Raw genomic sequence first — 22,481 nt, 5'->3', positions numbered from 1 at the left:
GGGTGGGGGGAAGGTCAAGAATTAGCTTGAGCCAAGTATGCAGACAAACCCCTATAGTGACTCAGAAAGTTCCCATCACGATTTAAACCATTTAAATTTGGCACATTAGCACACGGTTTAAATCGTGATGGGAACTTTCTGAGTCACTATAGGGGCTTGTCTGCATACTTGGCTCAAGCTAATTCTTGACCTTCCCCCCACCCCTCCACTCTCTGATTTGCTCACCTTGCTTATCTTTTTCTGATTTGTCCTCCTTGCTTACTGTTTTTGGTTCTCTGTGCCTTAAATATTGAGTCTGTTCTGGTCTGGCTATGGTCTGAAGAACTGGGTCTGTCCCACAAAAGCTCACCTAGTAAACCATTTTGCTAGTCTTTAAAGTGCTACTTGACTGCTTTTTGTTTTGATAGTGTATAGACTAGCACGGCTTCCTCTTTGTTACTATTCAAAGTATAAACAGTGTGATGAAACTGAGTTTTTAGGATTCTTTGGCATTTCAATTTTCCTACATACTAATACATGTAAGGACTCATTTGCCCCCCAAATAATCACAAATTAAGAGTAAACCAGACACATTTATAAACATTTTAGGTAGAACAAAGTGTTTACTATGACTAGCCTTCCCCAGTTAGTTCTGTGGCAGCACTTAACCACCTGACTCCAAGACCTGGGCTCAGCGTCTTCAAGGATACTGGTGTGACAAAGTGAAAAAGAGCCACAGAACTTTCAAACTCCCTGATCAGTGCAGGGGGTGTGCTACAGTGTAACAAACCTCATTCTAGGCTGCCAGCAAAATTTTAGGCCAGGATCTTAACACAGATCTCAATCATGGCGCTAATAGCTTCTCTCTATTACCTGGAAGCAGCAATAGGCTATTATGACCTAGTGAACTGGTCACAAGACAGAAATGTAACAGGTACTCTGCTATAAATTACAACTACTGAAGGAACTCCCTGCTGCTACTCGGGACCTCATTAACTCAGACACACCATCTGAGCCGCAGCCTGGATTATTCTATTTACTTCCCAAAATCCACAAACCTGGAAACCCTGGATGCCCTATCATTTCAGGTATTGGCATCCTTACCACTGGACTATCCAGTTACGTGGACTCCCTCCTCAAACCCTATGCCACCAACGCTCCCAGCTATATCCGAGATACCACCGACTTCCTGAGGAAATTACAAAACATCGGAAAAGTTCCTGATAACGCCATCCTTGCCACAATGGATGTAGAGGCTCTGTACACTAATATTCCACATAAAGACGGATTACAAGCAATCAGGAACACCATCCCTGATGCCACCACAGCCAATCTGGTGTCTGACCTCTGTAACTTTGTTCTCATACACAATCGTTTCCGTTTTGGGGACAATTTATACCTCCAGATCAGTGGAACTGCTATGGGCACCCGCATGGCCCCACAATATGCTAATATATTTATGGCTGACCTGGGACAACGATTCCTCAGCTCTCGTCCCCTATTACCACTCCTCTACTTAAGATACATTGATGACATCTTTATGATTTGGACCCATGGTACAGAGGCTCTAGAAGAAGTCCACAGAGACTTTAACAATCTACACCCCACCATCAACTTATGCCTCGATTACAACATGCAAGAGATACATTTCCTGGACACTACAGTACTAATCAAGGCTGGCCTGATCAGTACTACACTGTACCGAAAACCTACTGATCGCTATACTTATCTACACCCTTCTAGTTTCCATCCTGCACACACGACTAGATCCATTGTTTACAGTCAAGCTCTTAGGTACAATCGCATTTGCTCTGATCCAACTGACAGAGACCAAAAACTACAAGAACTTTACCAAATATTCATAAACCTGAATTACCCACCAGGAGAAGTAAAAAAACAAATCGACAGGGCCAGACGCATACCCAGAGACCAGCTACTCCAAGATCATCCCAAAAAAGCCAAGAACAGAACACCACTAGTCATCACCTACAGCCCCCAACTCAGACCACTGCAACGAATTATTAAAGACCTACAACCTATTCTTAATCAGGATGCTACACTCCAGAAGGCCCTGGGTGACATGCCTGTTCTCTCTTACAGACAACCTCCCAACCTCATGAGGATCCTTACTAACAGCCACAGCCTATACCCCAGGAACACCAGTCCTGGAACCTTTCCCTGCAACAAAGCCCGCTGCCAGCTTTGTCCACATATCTTCTCTGGAAATACCATCACTGGACCTAACCAGGTTACTCACAGAATCACGGGCACTTTCTCATGCTCCTCTACTAACATCATATATGCCATCATGTGCCAACAATGCCCAGATGCTTTGTATATTGGACAGACTTCTAACTCCCTTAGACAAAGGGTCAACGGGCACAAAACAGACATCAAAACACTCCAGATCCACAAACCAGTTAGTCAACATTTTAATGGAATGGGGCATTCTGTCAATGACCTCAGGGTATGTGTGTTACTGAAGAGACATTATCGCACCGTTTTAGAGAGAGAAGTGGACGAGCTGACTTTTATATTCAAATTCGGCACATTAACACATGGTTTAAATCGTGATGGAAACTTTCTGAGTCACTATAGGGGCTTGTCTGCATACTTGGCTCAGTCTAATTCTTGATCTTCCCCCCCACCCCTCCACTCTCTGATTTGCTCACCTTGCTTATCTTTTTCTGATTTGTCCTCCTTGCTTACTGTTTTTGGTTCTCTGTGTCTTAAATATTGAGTCTGTTCTGGTCTGGCTATGATCTGAAGAAGTGGGTCTGTCCCACGAAAGCTCACCTAATAAACTATTTTGCTAGTCTTTAAAGTGCTACTTGACTGCTTTTTGTTTTGATAGTGTATAGACTAGCATGGCTTACTCTCTGTTACTCTGGTACTCTGCTATGTTATTCATTAGGAAGAGAACAAAAGATACAGAAGATCTGAAACATAATTCCTTTCTCTAGAGAATTATTGCAAACAATGGAGATGGGATTTTCCATGTTCTTTACATGCTCAAACAGCAGCCATATTATTTCAGTCTGAATTATTTATTTTAGGTTAAGCAAAACAGCAAAACTATTAAGAGCAAAAGAAAATTTACAGAGAGAGATAGAGAGCACACACGGTATACGTCTCTCCTGCAGCATGCTGCATTGACTATCCCTGGCAAAATGGCAGTGGTCTGTGAAAGCAGCCACGATTACAAAGATGCAGTAAGACTTAAATCCAAGCCTGTTCTGTCACCTCCTTCATGGCAGTGGGGTGGATGAGCCAAGCTTTCTCTCTGTGTTGTGTGACATGCCTTCTACGCTACTCACTGATGGCTTTCCTGTCACCCCTACATGCCAGCTGGCTCAAATCCTGCCCACAGAGGAGAACTTCCTGTTGTGTTTCAGACAGCATGTTGGCTGCAGCTCTGAATTCATGGAGGTAAGTAAAGTGTGGATTTATTGTTATAATAATAGAACCAGTTCCTAGGCCTGCCAACAGGGGGGCCATAGGAGACAGTTTCCCTGGCCCAGCATTTCAAATGGTCCTAGAGATGCAGCCATCACTGTTGGCAAAGTAGCAGTGGTGGAAGCTGGAGATCTGGGCCTCTTTTAAATGCTGTGGAGTGTTGTTCCACTGCTCTGTGCATGGCTCTGAGGGGCATGTGGGTGGGGGTGCAGGACTGACTCCCTAAGTCCTGTCCCTTTGGCTGGGCACTGGGTCCCTCTCCCACCTTGCCCCTGGGGCTGTGGTGGCTGTTGGTGCCATTGCCAGTTCCTGAAACCATCCTTAGGTTAAATCTCCACAGGCCTCAAGGGCCAAATAAGGAATTTGGAATGTAATTTCTTTAATCCTGACCAATTACATAGAATGTTTCTCCTGTATTTTAGGGAGTTGGGGGTGAGTAGAGAAAGGTTGTCAGGAAGGGGAGGAGGAATATACTTGAACTGTTACCAGGGAAAATGCAGTGGCTATTCCTAATGAATACAGCCCAGCAAAATCTTTGTCCTGGCTCTCTAAGTGAGTGGTTTCTCTGTCCAGCGGCCATACTGGCTTCCTCTGCATGTTGTTACCTGGAAGACCCAGAGCTACATTCCAGAGGTAATTCTGTCATCCCACTCAGCTCTGGACACAACAGGCCAAACCTTTCATGGCAGTTTTGCCTTGGACTTCAATGGGATCAGCGTTTAGCCCTACGTGGCAATACAGTAGTTTTGTTTGTCCTCTTTGTTGCTTGTACTGAACAGTTCAGATTATATTGAATGAGTTGCTGTAGAGAGAAAGACAGGATCTGCCACAAAACCCTATGGCATAATTCTGTTGTCCTATTATTAAGGTGACAGGTATTATGCAAGTATCTGAGCTAGTCAGATTGTTTATAATGAACACAAAGTGAACTGTGGGAACATTCCTGCTCTTTCAGATTGGTGTTGGCTGGTTTCACACAACAAAAGTCCAGTGGCTCGGGTGAACTTTCAATCTAGAACAGTGATGAGCAACCATGAATCATGAGTGGGCCACATGAATAGCCCTCCTTCACCTTAGTGGGCCACAGCAGCCCGTGGCCCACTGGGGTTCCACTTGCAGCCTTTAGACACCCTGTCTGCCCACCCTCCGCCCCTCCAAAACACACCTCTCATGCACTGAGGCACCAGAGCCCTGCACTTCCCACTCCTTCCCCTCCCTCGCAGTGCTTTTGGAGTGCTGCAAATTGCCTGATTTGTGCTCCATCCCTGCTCCTCCCCAGAGTTGGAATGCTGCAAATATAAAAGGTTTCACGAGCTAGTGAAGTGCAGCAACTGTTGAGAAATGCATAGCAACACTATGCAAGCATTTAAAAGAATGATTGGAAAATGAGCATGGTGATGGAAATCCTGGGGTGCAGTCTGGAACTATGAGACCACTGAGCCTTTTAAGTCTCCAGCTTGGGCTGTCTCTCATAATGCCTTGCTAGTGACAAGCAGCAAACCCCTCCAGGTGCAGTCATCACTCAGCACAAATGCATGTGGAGCCCCACTCTCAGCTAGATTTCATGAATGTTCCCAGAGCCACTCATGCATTATACAAAAGCACCAGTCAAATCCCCCCAGCTTCCAGCACTGTACCTCAGGAATATATCATCTTGTACTGCTCAAGAGGATCAGTGCAAACTGATTCACCTCTTCCTCAATGGAAAGTGGATATGCACCAGGTTTGGTAAACCTGAGCAAAGTGATGACACATCAGACAAACTCACTCGTAAAGATAAACAGTTAAGTTTATTGATTACAAAATATAGATTTTAAGTGATTATAAGTGATAGGCAAAAAGTCAAAGTTAGTCACCAAAAGAAAATAAAATGTCAGTACACAGTTTAAACTCTGTATGCTATTAGACTAGGTAGTAGCTAGACTAAGCAGTCTTTCTAACCTCGCTGGATATTGCAGTTCATAGTTGATCCAAGTTTCTAGGGTGAAACTTATCCTTCTCCTCTGTTGGAGTCTTCTTGGCATCCTGCTTGTTTGTGGTATGGGGGATGGGGAAGAGTAAACAGAACAGTCCCTGTGTTCTGTTTTATATCCTCCTTCTCATGTACTTAGAAGAAAATCCAGGCATGACTGGTAGGTATTGCTGAGTGCCCAGGCAAGGTTGAGCAGTTCTACCAGTGTGGCCTCAGGCAGGTGAGTCATTGAATTTTATCTCACTCACTGGACAATGGCTGTTGATGGTTTTTTGACATGCCTTCCAAGCATTGGTTCCTCGCCTTTTGTTGTTTCTGGGGACCTAATATCTGTCTGATCTCCCAGTTTACGGCATGTTTAGTGACAACCCTACAAAACAATAGACATATTTAAACAGAACAGGATCTAACCTTTCCAGTGATCTCACATGCCCTACTTTACATGCAATATCACAACTATAGACCAGAGAGGAATATGGGAGGGTCAGAGGGCATTCCCCCAAGGTACAGGACATCACAAGTATAACATGCAAATATGATGTAACTCCATGAAATGGGAACCCCCCCTGTTGCTATTTAATAGACAAATAGATTTACTGTTTAATAACCATATGCTTTTAAATATTAAATTCAGCCCACTGATTTTATTGATTCCAATACCAATAGCGAGTATTCTAATGAGCATGACATTTTGCCATTGTTTTCCCCTGAGTACTCTTACCTCTCCCCTTGCCAGATGGTGATGGAAATCTACGCTAGACAGTAAAATAGCGCTTAGGGAGACCTCTTCTGACATACTGTGTTGGGAAGACAGGAAAATACTTTGATAAACTAACTCAGGAATCAATAGGAAGGTCTGAACAGATAAATAGCATTTGATTTGTTAGGTCCACATGGACACCTGAGATGGAGAGTGACTGTAAATGGGTTTCTTATTTAAAGGGCTTGACTTCATCTGGGGACTCAGCTATCACAGTGAAGGATACAGCATTACAGAGATGGGCAAAATATGGCCCATGGGTTGGATCCAACTCATCACTATATTCTGGGCCACCAATGTCCTGCAGTCCAGAAGACCCTTGGGCAGCCTCCCTGCCTGGCACATCCCCCACACACTGCTCAAAGGGGCCAGCTGCTGGGGCCAGCATGTGTGTGTCTTTATGTGGTGGGCCCTTTGGGGGGGCAAGGAGGACTCTGCACATTTTCCCTGCCTCCAGCTGAGAATCCTCGCAGCTGCCATTGACTAGAAACTGGCCAATGGGAGCTGTCTAGGCTGTGCTGCTAGAGTCACCCTTCCCCCATGATGTGTAGCGTGCAAAGATGCACACACTGGCCCCAGCAGCTGGCCACTTTGAGTGGTGGGTGGGACAGCCAGGTAGCCTGCTTAGGATCCCACTGGGCTGCTGATCAGGAGCTGCCTAGGCAGGACTGTCCCTAGAGGGGCACATGGCAACCTTCCGGCCACAGGCTGTGACCCAGCTTTACCTCTGCTCCAACCCTTTTCCCCAAGCCCTTTGCCCCTGCTGTGCCCCTTCCCACCCCTCCTGCATCCCCTTTCCCTGCTCTTCCCTGTTGCCCAAAGTTCCCTCCCCTGAGTAGTACGATCTGAGGCATTACCAGGAGTCCTGACTCAGAGAACAACACCAAACCCATCCCCTCCTGCACTGACCATGGCAGTGGGAGCTGAAGAGACCAAGCAATCTGCTTGGTTTTGCCCTGCCACCCTTTCTCAGTGAAGTGGAGAGCCCTGGGGCTGGGACCCTCTGCTTCTTGCTACTGTGGCTAAGTGGAGCACAGTAGGCTGAGAGGGTGGTGAGGCTGAGTGAAGCAGCTGCTGGGTCACTCCAGCTCCCACCACCACAGTGAAGGGCAGGAGAGAGGGGATCCTTGCTGCTGCCTTGCATCAGGCATTCCAGGTGATCACCAAAGCTCCCCTGGATCCCAACCTCTCCCACAGCCCAACTCCCTGCTCCAGATCACAACTGCCTCCTGCCCCAATCACAACCCAAACCTCCACATCCCTGCCCCAGCTCACAATCCCTTCCTGCCCCGTCACATTCAAAGCCCTGAAGCTCTTCCTTACCCCTCATCCAGTTCAGAATCTCTCCTGCACCCATTCCCACTCCCAGACCCTTCACCCCAATCTCCTGTCTCAAGTCACAATCCCCTTCTGCCTCAGGTCACAACCCAAACCCTTCCAACCTTCTTCTGAACCCCTGCCCAGGTCACAACCTCCTCCTTCACCCAAAGTCCCTCCCAGACCCCACACTTCCTCCTTTACTCCAATCTGCTCCCAAGCTCCCTTCTATATTCAACATCCATCCCAGACCCCGCACCTTCTCCATTGATTGCATAGAAGAGTGCAACTCTTGACCACTCAACAAATTCTTGGAGTGGCTCCCCCATCAAAAATTATTGCCCACCTGTGCAGTATCAGACCTGAGATTGACAGACATTAACAATAATGCTAACCAATTGCGGGGCAGGGGGGAAAGCACATTTCTACAGCTCCTCCCTTTCCCCTTGTCACCTCTGTTGTTTACTGGGTAACATTCTGACTCCTCCACAACTACAGAATAGGTTTATGCTCATTGAACCAAGCTCCTAAACAGGTTGGGTTTTGTTTGACCTTGGTGCAGGTAGTTCTGGGATAGCTCTTATTGTATTAGAGATAGACGAGTCAATTTTGAGACAATACATATATTGTAGGAGAATGGACTTCATACTTTGTGAGTTTGTTGTCATGGTAGCTTTAGTTATTCCCATTCCCAATGCCAAGAGAGGAGCTACTTAAAAAGGAAAAGCTGATAGGGTAGTCCCAGTACATTCACTGCACTGCTGTGTACTGGGCCAGATCCAGCCCTAATGTCAGGTGGATGCAGTTTCCAGTGAAATCAGTGAATTCTCAACAAGTACATCATGAAGTTGCTATGGCCATTATGACCATTCAATCTGACCTGTGTAACACAGATCACAGAACTTCAGCAAGTAATTTTTGCATCATGCCCATAACTTCTATTTGACCTATATTAGATCTTTCAGAAAGACACCCAAACTAGAGTTAAAATTTTTAAGTGATGGAGAATCCACCAGGTCCCTAAGTACATTATTCCAATTGTTAACTACCCTTAATGTTAATTTTTTTCTTACTGCTAGTCTGAATTGGTCTAGTTTCAGATTCTAGCTGTTAGATCCCATTCACACCATTATCTTCTAGCTCAAAGAGCTATCAGTTTCTCAGTAAACATCAGTTACGTTCTTAGGAAGTTTCATTTGTACTAATGTGTGGCATTTTCATTGCAGGCCTGGCGGAAATATGACACTGATCGCAGTGGGTACATAGAAGCCAATGAACTTAAGGTGAGAGATGAATGAAGATTGTCTTGGAGATTTGACTTTAAGGGGTTATACTGTTGGTGGGGGCAGTAGTTTACCATCTCATAGCTCTCTTGAGAGTCACTCTCTAAAGATAAGTCTATACTAGGGAAATAAGTCAATTTCAGATACCCAATTCTAGCTACCGCATTTACATAGTTAGAATCAATGTATCGGAACTGACTTATTTCCCTCGTATAGACCTCGCCTCTGTACTCTCTCGTTGACCTCCCTTACTCCACATGATAGCTGACCCCAGAGAGATCAGTTTTGCACATCTGTACCAGATGCACAAAATCGAACTCCAGAAGATCAGCTCTGGTATATTTTATGATTACTCAGTCTATGAGACATTAAGTTTTGATAGTATTCATTGTCCCTTTGCAATTCCTGATCTCTTCAGCCTGTATTGTACTTCAGCATATAGAGCCTACTCCTGCTGCCATTCAAGTCAAATGATAAAACTGTCATTGATACTGGCAGAAACAGAGCTGGGTTCTGGGTACCCAGTAGTTGGAGGCTGTGAAGCATTCAAGAATTTCTGAGGCTGTTACTCAAGTGCTCTAAAATAGCTTGGGGAGGTGAGCTGATAAAGGTGAGAGATCTCCAACAGTTCAGAAAAACCTAGAAATAAAACTCACCAGACAAACTCAGGGTCAAATTCTGTCCATTTATTTCTCTGCAACTCCCCTAAACACCAATGGGGTTGCATGAATGCAAAATAACAGAATTTGACCCTGTGCACAGTAGAATATACACTAAAGACCACTCCTTTATGGCACTGCATTGTCCTAAGTGACTACAGTAAAGGAACCCCAAAGTTTCCATGGCAGTTTGGTGCAGTCTTTAAAGAGCCAATGCTGTTAAAGTAGGAAACTGATTTCTGCTTTGCCCTGTGGGTGGTGGCCGAAAGCATGTGTCACTATATATTGACTATATTACCCTACATTATAAGGCTATTTGCAGGCTGTCTATGTTAACATACTAGTCTTAAAATTCCACTTACTGCAGTCAAAAAAGCAAACAGAATGTCAGTAATCATTAAAAAGGGATGGAGACTCATAGAATCCTAGGGGTGGAAGGGACCTCAGGAGTTCGTCGAGTCCAGCCACTAGCCTAAAACAGGATCAACCCTAACTAAATCATCCCAGTGTCAAGCCGGGACTTAAAAACCTCTAGGGATGGAGTTTCCACCACCTCTAGGTAAAGCATTCCAGTGCTTCACCACCCTCTTGGTGGAGTAGTTTTTACTAATATCCAACCTCCACCTCCACCTCTGTAACTTTAAACCATTGCTCCTTTTTCTGTCATCAGTCACTACTGAGAACAGTCTCTTTCCATCCTCTGTAGAGCCCCCCTTCAGGAAAGGGAAGGCTGCTATCAAATCCCCCTTCACTCTTCTCTTCTGCAAATTAAATAAGCCTGATCCCTCAGCCTCTTTGAAAACTCATGGAGATCACAGGTCATGTGCTCCAGCCCCCTAATAATTTTTGTTGCCCTCCACTGGACCCGCTCCAATGCATCTGTGTTCTTTCTATACTGGGGGCTCCAGAACTGGACACAATACTCCAGATGAGGCCTCATCCATGCCGAATAGAGGGGAATAATAACTTCTCTAGATCTGTTGGAAATGCTTCTCGTAAAGCACCCCAATGTACTATTAGTCTTCTTGACTCTAGGGGCACAACTGTTGACTCATATCCAGCCTCTCATCCACTGTAATCCCCAGGTCCTTTTCTGCTGTACTACTACTTAACCGGTCAGTCCCCAGCCTGTAACTGTGCTTGGGATTCTTCCATTCCAAGTGCAGGACTCTGCTCTTGTCCTTATTGAACCTCATCAGATTAATTTTGGCTCAACCCTCCAGTTCATCTAGGTCACTCTGGACCCTATCCCTGTCCTCCAATGTATCTACCTGTCTCCCTCGCTAAGGGTGCAATCCATCCCCTCACCCAAGTCATTAATAAAGATGTTGAACAATATCGGACCCAGAACTGATCCTGGGGCACTCCACTTGAAACCTTCTGCCAACCAGAAATTGAGCCATTCATTGCTACTTGTTGGACCCTACCATCTAGCCAGCTTTCTATCCATGCATCCAATCCATGCTTCCTAAATGTATGGGCAAGAATATTGTGGGAGACTGTATCAGAAGATTTGCTAAAGTCAAGATATATCACATCCATTGACTTCCCCATGTCCACAACGCTAGTTACCTCCTCATAGAAGCTAATCAGATTGGTCAGGCATGATTTGCCCTAGGTGAATCCATGTTGACTACTCTTGATCACTTTCCCTTCTTCCAAGTACTTCAAAATGGATTCCTTGAGGATCCTCTCCATGATTTTTCCAGGGACTGAAGTAAGGCTGATCAGTCTATAGTTTCCTGGATTGTCTTTCCTTTTTTAAGGATGGGGACTATATTTGCCTATTTCCAGTCATCTGGGATTCTCCTTATCTCCATGAGTTTTCATAGATGATGGGCAAAGGTTCTGCAAAGACATTTGCTAATTCGCTCAGTACCCTTGGATGCATTAAATCTGGACCCATGGATTTCTGTATGTCTGGCTTTTCTAAACAGACCATAAGCTATTCTTTCACCACCTAGTGCTGCCCACCTCCTTCCCATACTGCATTGCCTAATGCTGTAGTCTGGGAGCTGACCTTGTCTGTCAAGACAGAGGCAAAAAAAGCATTGACTACTTCAGCTTTTCCCACATCATCTGTCACCTGGTTACCTCCCTCATTCATTAATGGCCCCACACCATCCCTGATCACCCTCTTATTGTTAACATGCCTGTAGAAACCCTTCTTGTTATCCTTCACATCACTTGCTAGCTGCAGTTCCAAGTGTGCTTGCCTCTTCTTGATTACTCCTCTGCATTCCCCAACAATATATATATACTCTGCCTTAGTCATCTGTCCAAGTTTCCACTTCTTATATGCATCCCCTTTGAGTTTAAGCTCATCAAGGATGTCCGTGGTATGCCAAGCTGGTTGCCTACCGTAGATGTTTTTCTTACTGCGCATCGGGATGGTTTGTTTCTGTGCCTTCAATAAGTCTTCTTTAAAATAATGCCAGTTCTCCTGAACTCCTTTCCCCTACATATTAGCTTCCCAGAGGATCTGGCCCATCAGTTTTTCTGAGGGAGTCTAATCTTCTGAAATCAAGGGTCTGTATTTTACAGCTCACCTTTCTTCCTTTTGTCAGGATCCTGAAATCCACCATCTCATGATCACTGCAGCCAAGCTTGCCACCCATTTCTATATCTCTTACTAGTTCTTCCCTGTTTGTGAGCAGCAGGTGAAGAATAAGACAGAGAATATCTTATTGGCTCAGTCTGAATCCATGATATGCCCACATCTTGAATACTGCTTAAATATGTGGTTGCCTCATCTGAAAAGAGATATCTTGGCATTGGAAAAAGTTCATAAGAGGTCAGTAAAAATGGTTGGGGTTTTGGAACAGTTGCTGTATTAGGAGATATTTAAACAAATAGGACTTTTCATCTTAGAAAAGAGGAAACTAAGAGGAGATATGATAGTCTATAAAAATCATGACTGATGTTGAGAAAGTAAGTAAGGAAAAGTTATCTTCTTGTTTCCCATAACACGAACTTGCGATCACCAAATGAAATTAATAGGTAGCAGGTTTAATACAAACACAAGTATTTCTTCATGCAGTGTGCAGTCAACCTATGGAATTCCTTGTCAGAGGAGGTCTGAAGGCCAAGACTTTAACAGGGTTCAAAAAAGAGTTAGACCAGTTCATGGATGATAGGTCCATCAACTGCTATTAGTCGGCGGGGATAGCAATGGTGTCCCTATCCTCTGTTTGTCAGAAGGTAGAAATGGGTGACGGGGTGGGTGAGGAATCACGTGATTATCTGTTTTCTCCTTTCCTCTGGGACACCTGTCATTTGCCATCCTGGAAGACAGGATACTGGGCTAGATGGAATTTGGGCTGACTGCTTATGGCCATTCTTATGTTCTTTTGTCCACTGGCTTCTGCACTGCCATTGGCCTCGTTTCCAGAAAGCTTTGATCCCTTCTTAACTATGGGTTGTCCCTGGAAGGCGCTGAGTACCTTCAGTTGCCATCAGTATTCAGGAGTGTTGTGAGCTCTTCACCATACAGAACTGAGCGTCCTAATACCAGCTATTCTGCAGAAATGGCAAAGTCACATTAGGATATGAGATGTATACATTGATGGAAGCTGTCCCTTCTCCCTAGGTTTGCCCGACTTCGTTTATTTCTGAAATGCTCCTGATCTCAGAAACCTTGTGAGAGACAGTACCAGACCTTTGGTTGGGTGCCATGTATCTTTCAGGAAGTGAAGAACCAGAACCACATAATTCCAGAAGGAGATTTTGAGTCAGCTCCTCATTTGGTGTGAAGTCAGACCTGTGTTGCAATGTACACTGCCTTTGGGTCAGAGGTATTTCTCAAGGTGCACAAAATGAAGCCAGGATGAAACAATTCTCACTCTGGAAGGGAATTTAGAGCACTTCCAAGAAGGGCCCTCTGGGTCTGATTTAGAGTGAGAAATTCCTTAATCTCCTGGGTGATGCTGTGCGAAACAAATGCTCACTGCTTATTAAACCCACAACCTAGAAACAAATTCAACCCCAGTGATGTGGTGTACATTGGGATTAAATCTGGCCGCAAGAAACAATCAGGAGGTGACACTACTTTCTGTGGAATATTTAAGGACCAGGCAGTCCTAGAGAATTTGTGCCGAACACTGTGATGCTTTAGAACTGGCACAGACGTGGGGGTGCTAAGGTGCTAGTGAATAGCCCAATAGAATCCCTGCCACTGTAACATTTTCAAACTATTTCTCGTATTGTGGCTATAGCCCTTGGCTGGACAGGTGTGATGTGTCTCTTTGCAGCCCACTTGTGCCATTGCTAGACTGACCAGCTGTGGATATGTCTTTTTCTCCCGTGAAGAAAAACAGTGGGCATGGTTTTACTACAGCAATGCAGGGGAAGCTCTGCCTTTGCAAGCCAGACCTTGTAACTGTGATGAATCTCACATGGTCCTCTCCTGTTGCAGGGGTTCCTCTCAGACCTCTTAAAGAAAGCCAACAGACCATATGATGAACCAAAGCTTCAAGAATATACACAGACCATAGTAAGTGACCAATTCTGGAGGGTAAAGGGGGTCCTGCTATTGCTTCTCCAGTGGGCTCTAACACAGCTCCGTCCACTCAGCGCCCATTCCCTTCCTTCATGCAGAAGCAGCTGCAGCAGGTGTTATGGGGACAAGGAGACAGTCTGCTTGGAGAGGGACATCAGCAGAAGGGTGAAAAGCACAGGGCATAAAGTCAGGGGAACACAGCTCCCCTTCTACTGCTAAAATCAGAGGAAATGCTCCCCCATCCTCCCTGCTTTGGGTAAACAGCTCACACACACACACAAACCCCTCCTCCTCTTCAGCTGGTGCAGTGAGAGCTCCCACAGCCTGTGTCTGCTCCTGTAGCCACCATGAGGAATGTGTCACTGACACGCTTCTCTCTCCCATGCCAGTGACCACACCCATGTGCTACAAGGTAACTCCTGGCCTTACTAGCTCTGAGGGGTACCAACAGCTTATGTGGGCCCCTGGGCAAGGTGGGGGGTGGGCCTGGCTCCATGCTACTTGATGGAGCCAGGATAGGACAGCCAGCCCTCAGCAATTTAAAAGGCCAGGGGTCTGGCTGCCAGGGCAGCAGCAGTGGCCAGGAGCCCCACTAGGCTCTGGGATGTAGCCAAAAATGAGGGGTTCAGGGGATAGGTGGGGACTTCCAGGGAGCAAGCTGGGGTGGGAATGTGGGGTTTGGGCAGGAGGTGGGCTGCATGAACAGGCTGGCAGTTCAGGGTTTGGGTGGGAGGTAGAGTCAGGAGCAGGCTGGGGGCCATGAGTCTGGAAGGGGCAGTTCAGGAGCACGATGAGGGGTCTGGGTGGGAGGGAGGGAGGATGCAGGAGGAGGCTGGGTATGCAAGGTCTTGCAGGAGCATGTGGGGTGAGGTCTGAAGGCAGGGTGCAGGAGCAGGCTGCAGGTGCAGGGTCTGGAAGGGAGGTGCAGGAGCAGCACAGGAATGTGCAATTTGGCTGGGAAGGTGCAGGGGATGGGAGCTCCTACTTGGCTCTTATACCCACTGCCTTGTGGAGAAGGGGTAGTATGTGGCTCCATGCAGCTCTGTGTGCTGTAGGAAACCACTCTGCACCAGTACCACCACCTGTTTCAACCAATGGGAGCAACAGGGGGCAGTTCCCTGAAGCATTCAGGAGTCTCTTCCTCCCCCCGCCAGGCATAGCCTGCAGCCCAGATAGGGCCCATATTTGCCTGGATTGGCCCCATGGGACTCTGGGCTCCCCCCTCCTGCAGCACAGAGCTGGCACTGGTGCTCCAATGGGAGTTGCAGAGAGCGTGCCTGTGGCGAGGAGCAGTGTGCAGCGCCACATGCCACCACAGGGTGCATTGGCCCCTTGTGGGAGCAGCATGGGGCCAGGACCACTTGAGGTAAGTGCCACCCCTTCAAGGGACAGGTGCCAAATGTCTCTGTGGCATTAAGTCCAGGAGTAGCATGAATAGCGACAGTCTAGCTCTGAAGGACCAGCATTTCTCTTCCACGAGTCCTGCTGTGGCGTCCCAGAGCCAGCTCCAGGGCTCCTTCCTGCAACCCAAGCCTTTGCCCTAGGCAGGAGCACCCTCCCAAAACCAGCACCTCTTCCTGCACCCCCAGCCCCTGCTCCAGTCACAAGCCCCCTTGTGTACTCTATACCATCTGTGCCAGACCTGATCACCCATTCCAGGTCCATCACCCCATACAGCCTCCTGCATCCCAACATACCGCCCTAGACTAGAGCCTCCTCTGGTACCCAAACTCCTCCCCAGAGCACACATCTCTCATCTCCTCCTACACCCCAGTCTCATCCTGAAACCCTCTCCCACACTGCAAACCCCTCAGCCCCAGCCCCAGCTTAGACCCCACACCTGCTCCCAATCCCCACCCTCTTGCCCTGGCTGGTAAAATTGACTGAGGGGTGGAAAGAGTGATTGAGGAGGGAGGGGATGGAGGGAGCAGGGCAGGACTTTGGAGAAGGGGCAAAGTAGATGGTGGGTTGCCCTAAAATTCAACATGTGATCTTGGGCATAGAAAGTTTGGAGACCACTGATCTGACAGCACTGGTATGCCCTCAGAGGCTGGGTGCATTTGTTCTGCCGCACTCCCTGCCCTGACTCCTCTAGGCAGTAAGAAATCTGGGTCAGACATTAGAGCCTGTTCAATTGTAGTAAAGTGAACAGTGTAACCCTGGGCTGGATCCTTCATTCACAGGGAAGGGCACACTTAGGCCAGTGCCAAGAGTGCCAATACTAGTCCTGGAGAATGGAGGTCTGTATCTAACACTGAATGGTTAGCAGCAGGGCAATAAGTCCATTACTAGCTCATGAGGGGAGTTTAATTTCTAAGCCTCCAGTGCTTCCTTGATCTCTCTGCTGACATTGCAAACAGTCTGGCTAATGCATTTAATGTGGTTATGTAGAAAGTGGGGAAGACTGTCTGAACTTGTTTCCCCTGTCCCAGTTTGTCTTAATGAAGACTGCACTAGTCCCAGCTGTGACACTGACCTGCAGGGTGACTTTGGGCAAATCCCAGCCCCTCTTGTGCCTTCAGTTTCCCTGTGTCTGCAATGGGGATAGTGATAATGGCCTCCTGTTTAAATTGCTTAGCAATCTACTGCTGAAAAGTGCTACGTAAAACTTTCTGAGTCACTATAGGGGCTCGTCTGCATACTTGGCTTAATCTAATTCTTGACCTCCCCCCCACCCCTCCACTCTCTGATTTGCTCACCTTGATTATCTTTTTCTGATTTGTCCTCCTTGCTTACTGTTTTTGGTTCTCTGTGCCTTAAATATTGAGTCTGTTCTGGTCTGGCTATGGTCTGAAGAAGTGGGTCTGTCCCACGAAAGCTCACCTAATAAACTATTTTGCTAGTCTTTAAAGTGCTACTTGACTGCTTTTTGTTTTGATAGTGTAAAAGTTTGGTGTTGTTAAACCTATCATAGGCTTTAGAAAGCATTAAATGGAGAGATGTACATGATGGGCCCAACCTATCCCTGGGGGTTGCCCATTGAAGATAAGCTAGAGCAGGAGCGAGCAAGTTTTTTTACATCAGGCCCCACTTTTTGCTCCTGCAATTAGCAGCTCCCACCCCCCAACCTGTCTAATGTAATCCAAACCGACAGAAATTTCAGTTATGTTCATATGAAAAAAACGCCTTTGGTACATGTAAGAAAATAGGTGTGTAAAAACGTTTTTAACTGGTGTATAAATGAATACATAGATAAAACCAGTAACCTATTTTAACATTTTTAATGAGCTGGAGGAGCCTGACACCTATTAGCTGATTGTGCTGTGCCCCGCCCCACCTAATAAAATTTCACACCACACCCAAGGCCCCTCCCCCGTACTTTGTGCACACAGTTTGGCTCAACCTTGTCTCCCTACAGTTCACTTATCTATGAAGTCAACCTTATTGGATGAGAGCTTTCCCCATAACATATCCTGAACCAGGCCTGCCATCCTTCTAGGATTGACAACTTTCTAACCACTGAAAACTGGACAACTTTCCCCAAAATAATGCCACCAGTCCTGCCTAATTCACAGACTCCACCTTCTGCTTGCTCCTCTCCATTGCTTGCTCCCCAGATGAACCTACCAACTGCAGAGCTCTCTTCTCTCTGGGCAGTCACTCAATAATGAGTAGGCCGTCTTCACATCACCCTCCCATTTGTGAGTCTGTTGATGGCTCATCAGCCCAGTTCTGGAACCACAGATCTCATCACTGAAGGGGACGGTGTTGGCAGTTGTTGGAGGGGCACAGGGCAGATTTTGATGCTCTTTTCTTCATCTGCACTGTGGTGGGACCTCTCAAATTGCACTACCCACTCATGGATTACTGTTCTTCACTGGGGACAGTCTTGGGCAAGGTTCTCCCAAGTGTTGACAGTGGTGCTGCACTCTTTCATGGACATGCTGAAGGCACACACATTGCTTGCACTGGCTTCCTCCAACTTAGAAAACAGAATCTGCTTTGGAGGCACTGATCAGACATCCAAACCAGTGACCAGTCCAAGGAAGTTGCTGATGAATGATAATGGCTTCAATGCTGGTCACGTTTGACTCTTCCAGGACTTTTGGGAGAATTGATGCATGAGCACTAGAGATATTTAGGATTCTTCTGAGGCAGCATTGATATTGTTCAAGTGCCTTCAGATGCTGCTTGTATACAGTCCAGGTTTCACATGCATACAGTAATGTTGGAACAACCACTGCATGGTATACAAAGAGCTTTGTTTTGGGATGGGTGTCCCAGTTCTCAAAGACCCCTAGTCTCAGGCAGGCGAAAGTAGAGCTTGCATGCTACAGACAGGCAATGTTGGATTTCTGCATTAATTTCAACTTTACCGGTAAGATGACTTCCAAACTATGGGAAGTGCTCCACAGTTTCTAGCAGTTCTCCATTGAATGTGCATGAGATTGTCCCATTGGTGAAGGTTGGTGGAGTGCCTTGGTCTTTTTGATGCTTCATGTGAGGCTGAGATTCTCATATGCTTCAGTGAAGGCCCTTAAGATGGTATGAAGGGCTGTGGGGAAAAAAACAACCATATTGTCATCCACATACTGGAGCTCCATGATTGAGTTTGTGGAGGTCTTGCTTTTAGCCTTCAGTCTCCCGAGGTTGAAAAACTTCCCATTCATTCTATAGGCAATCTTCACACAATCTGGAAACTTGCCATCAGTGAGACGAAGGGTCATGGCAATGAAGATGCAGAACAGCGATGAGGCAATGATGCAGCCTTGTGTGACTCATTTTGATCTCAAAGGGATCCGTTGTTGCTCAATACTGTGCCAGTCCAATTGTCATGAAGCAGTCTGAAGATGCTAATGAATTTTTTTGGGGGCAGACAATCTTTGAGAGGATGGTCCACACGGCACTACAATTGACTGAGTTGAATGCTTTGGTCAGGTTGATGAAACTCATATAAGGCTTGGTTGTGTGCATGACATTTTTCTTGCAATTGCCAGGCAGTGAAGATCATGTCCACTGTTCCTCAGAATGGTTGGAAGCCACACTAGGATTTGGGTAGAATTTCTTCAGAGAGTGGCAGGAATTGGTTTGCAAGGACTCACGCTCAGATTTTCCCTGCTGTTGCCACGATAAGTGACAGATGCCACAGTAGTTTCCACTGTCTGACTTATCAACCTTCTTGAAAAAGACTGATCATCAGTGTGTCTCTGAAATCTTGTGGCATCTGCTCCCTATCCCACATTTTGATAATCAGGAAGTGGAGCTGTTTGTGGAGTTCTGGCTCACCTTCTTTGAAGACTCCGGCAGGGATTCTATCTAGTCCGCTTGCCTTGTTGTACTTCATGGCTACGATGGCATCTTGGACCTCACTCAGGATAGGAAGTGTTGCAGCATCATCTCTAGGTGGCTGCTGAAGGGATTCTCAGACCATGGTGGAGGAGTGGTTCAAGAGCTCATTATAGTGCTCCCTCCAGCAAGAAGCAATGGCTTCATTGTCTTTCAAGAGTTGGGTGCCATCATTTGATCTCAGGGGATTGACTCCATGTTTCTCAGTCCATAAACAGCTTAGGTAGCATTGTAGAAACCTAGGTGCTGGAATTCTCATGCCTTCTCAGTCCACCACTGTTTTTTCCAGAGTCTTGTTTTATGTTGGATTTCTGTCTTGGCCTTGACCTGTGCTTCTCTTTGTCGTGCAATTGACGTCACTTTGTCAGACCAGTGTTTCTCCCTCTGAGAGCTTTTTGCTGAGAAACAATAGTGTGAAATTGTTGATCTGAACCTTTCTGCATTAGAACTCAGCCCACACCACACTCCAGCACATCTGTGGTGATGAAGAAAGGCTTGTCATAGTCTGAGGTCCTTAGTACAGGGTCAGACATTAGGACAGCCTTAAGCTGCTCAAAAGCTTTCTGGCACTGGCCAGTGTACTTGAATGCATTTGCTTGTTTCTTTTTGGTCAAGTCAGTTAACAGAGCAATGATTTGACTGTAGTGGGGTACAAACCCCCTGTAATACCCAGCCAAGTCTAGGAAGGCTTAGATCTGTTTCTTTGATTTTGGTACTGGCCAATTGTAGATAACCTCTGCTTTTGCCTGTAGAGGGTTGGTAGTTCCTTGACCCATCTGATGTCCAAGGTAAGTCATTCTATTGAGGCCAATTTGACATTTCTTAGCCTTAACAGTCAGCCTGCCTCCTTTATGCACTGGAAGACAGCTTGGAGGTTCTCTATGTGTTCTGCCCATGAGTTACAGAATATAGCCACATCATCCAGATAGGCTATGGGAAATTCACCAAATCCTGCTAGCAGACTGTCTACATGTCTTTGGAAGATTGTTGGTGCATTGCATAGCCCAAAAGGGAGAATACTGAATTCATACAGCCCTGCATGGGTAATGAAGGCTTACTTTTGCTTGGATGATTCATCCAAAGGTATTTGCCAGTATCCTTTGGTTCAGCCTAAGGTGGAGATGAACTGGGCGTGTCCCAGTTTCTCCAATAGCATATTTGTACATGGTCTTGGCATCTGGGCGAGTTACAGCATTCAGCTTATGGTAGTCCACACAAAAGTAGATTTTCCCATCCAGTTTGGTAACTAGGACTGCTGGAGAAGCCCAAGCACTGTCAGATGGGCAGCTTACACCCATCTCTAGCATGTCCTTGATCTCCTTCTCTATGGCTGCTTTGGCTGCAGGAGCCATTCGGTAGGGTTGGGCTGCGACTGGGTGAGTAACACCTGTGTTAGTGGAATGATCTGCCTTTTCTGTTTATCCCGGGGGGGCTGAGAAAATCAGGGTGTCCCTGGTGCACAGCTCCACAATCCACCCTCTCTGCTCCCCGCTGAGGTTCATGGAAAGGGTTACCTCTTCTATTCCACCTCACTCCTTCCCATCGTAGTAGGCGGTGGGCAGTAAACTGAAGGACCTTCACTTCCTGAGAATAAAAGAGCTTCAGAGAATTAACATGTCATACCGTAGGCTTACAGTCACAGTTGGGAAAAGTGTGAGGTAATTAACTGCACCTAGGCACTCTGAGTGTGAACAGCCCATCCCAGGATGCTTCCATCTTGTTGGTCTGGAGCACCTGCAAGACCATAACTGTTCTGCTATCTTGAAGGACCACTCCCTGGCATGCTGATCAGAGCAGGCCTTCTGCAAGTTTTTGTGAGCCTATATTAGAGAGTTGAAGGGTATTTTGTAGGTTGGTTACAAAATCCAAAATGTTAGTCCCTGGATGAGGAGTAGCCCCCTCCCATTGCTGCCTTACCAGTTTCAAAAAGCCCTTAACCTCACATCCATACACAAATTTGAATGGTGAGAATCCAAGACTGGGATGTGGGACATCCTTTATGATTAAAGAGTAGCTGTTGTAATGCCAAGCCCCAATCATTGGAGCATTCAGTCACAAATTTACAAATCACAGGCCCAGAATGGTCCATTAAATCTCTTCACCAGGGGATTGGTTTGATGGTGGTAGGGAGTGGCAATGAGGTGTTTCACCTCGTGAGCTTCCCAAAGTCGTTTCATAGCCTCAGCTAGGAAATTAGTCCCAGAAGCCGTGAGGATCTCTGAGAGCCAATCTACCCTGGCAAAAATATCAGTGAGTGCCTGGCACCTGTTCTTGGCTATAAAGCTCCCTAGAGCGGCTGCTTCAGGCCATTGTGTGGCAAAATCGACAAGAGTCAGTATGAACTGCTTCCCTCTTGAGGTCTTTTTAGGGAGAGGACCCATAATATCCACAGCTATATGCTGAAATGAGACCTCTATTATAGGGGGTGGCTGTAGAGGTGCCTGGACCTGGTCTTGGGGCTTCCCCACCCACTGGCACACCTCACAAGACCGAGGATAGCTAGACACATCCTTGCCCATCCCCTCCCAGTGGGATCTTGGTTCTCTTTACCCCACTATGACCACTAGCGTGATCATGGGCTAAGCTTAAGAGATTTTTCTCTGTACATAGTTAGAACTACCAACTGACTGAGGATGCCAGTCCTCCTTGTGCCCACCACAAAGAGTCTCCTTGTATAGACGCCCTCTTTCTATCAGAAACCTGGACCTGTTAAAAGAGCTGAGTAGTGATGGGCTGCTGCCCATGCTCCCTTGAGGCTCTCATCAACTTCCTGTTCTGCCTGGAACTGCTCTCTTGTTGCTGGAGATGTCAGCTCCCTACTGGGTTGTAGGCTTGAGTTTGGCCCCTCTAGAAGCGATGCAGGTGCGATGGGTACCTTGGCTGGCTGGGACTCACTTCCTGCCAGTGGTCTGGAGTGCCTTGCAGGCTCCATTTGTGCCTCCTCTGCAGGTTCAGTGGCTGCTGTAGGCTTCCTAGTGCCATCTGCTGCTGACTCCAGTGCTGGTTCACCCACTCCAGATCTTGGCTTGATTCCTTCTGGATTTCAGGAACTGGATTCACTGTTGTATTTGGATGTTCTAGTCTGGGGTCTGGCTCCTCACCTCTGGCTGGGTCTCCGATCCCAGGGTGTCTGGTCCCTAGTAGAAGGCTCAGGAACTGGGTAAAGTGTGGAGGCTGGCTTAGCCCTGCTACGGGTGACCACTCCCAGCCCCCGCCAGGTGTGTTTCACATGGCTCACTAGGTCTTCTCCCAGCAACATAGGAATTGCATA

The 22,481-nt window shown here is 46.7% G+C and overlaps 1 protein-coding gene across 1 annotated transcript in view; it reads left to right on the top strand.

Annotated features, from left to right (window-relative positions):
* CALB2 (calbindin 2) overlaps positions 1-22,481 on the top strand; it is a 74,591-nt gene that overhangs the window by 42,704 nt on the left and 9,406 nt on the right. Inside the window, exons 4-6 of the mRNA XM_075008842.1 lie at positions 3,328-3,408; positions 8,711-8,767; positions 13,841-13,918. Coding sequence (XP_074864943.1) covers positions 3,328-3,408; positions 8,711-8,767; positions 13,841-13,918 — 216 coding nt within the window. The remainder of the gene's footprint in view (positions 1-3,327; positions 3,409-8,710; positions 8,768-13,840; positions 13,919-22,481) is intronic.

This window comes from Carettochelys insculpta, chromosome 14 (assembly GCF_033958435.1).
Source record: "Carettochelys insculpta isolate YL-2023 chromosome 14, ASM3395843v1, whole genome shotgun sequence".
NCBI classification, from domain to species: Eukaryota; Metazoa; Chordata; order Testudines; family Carettochelyidae; genus Carettochelys; species Carettochelys insculpta.
Note: the sequence above shows the minus strand (reverse complement) of the source record. Positions and strands in the feature narration are given on the sequence as shown.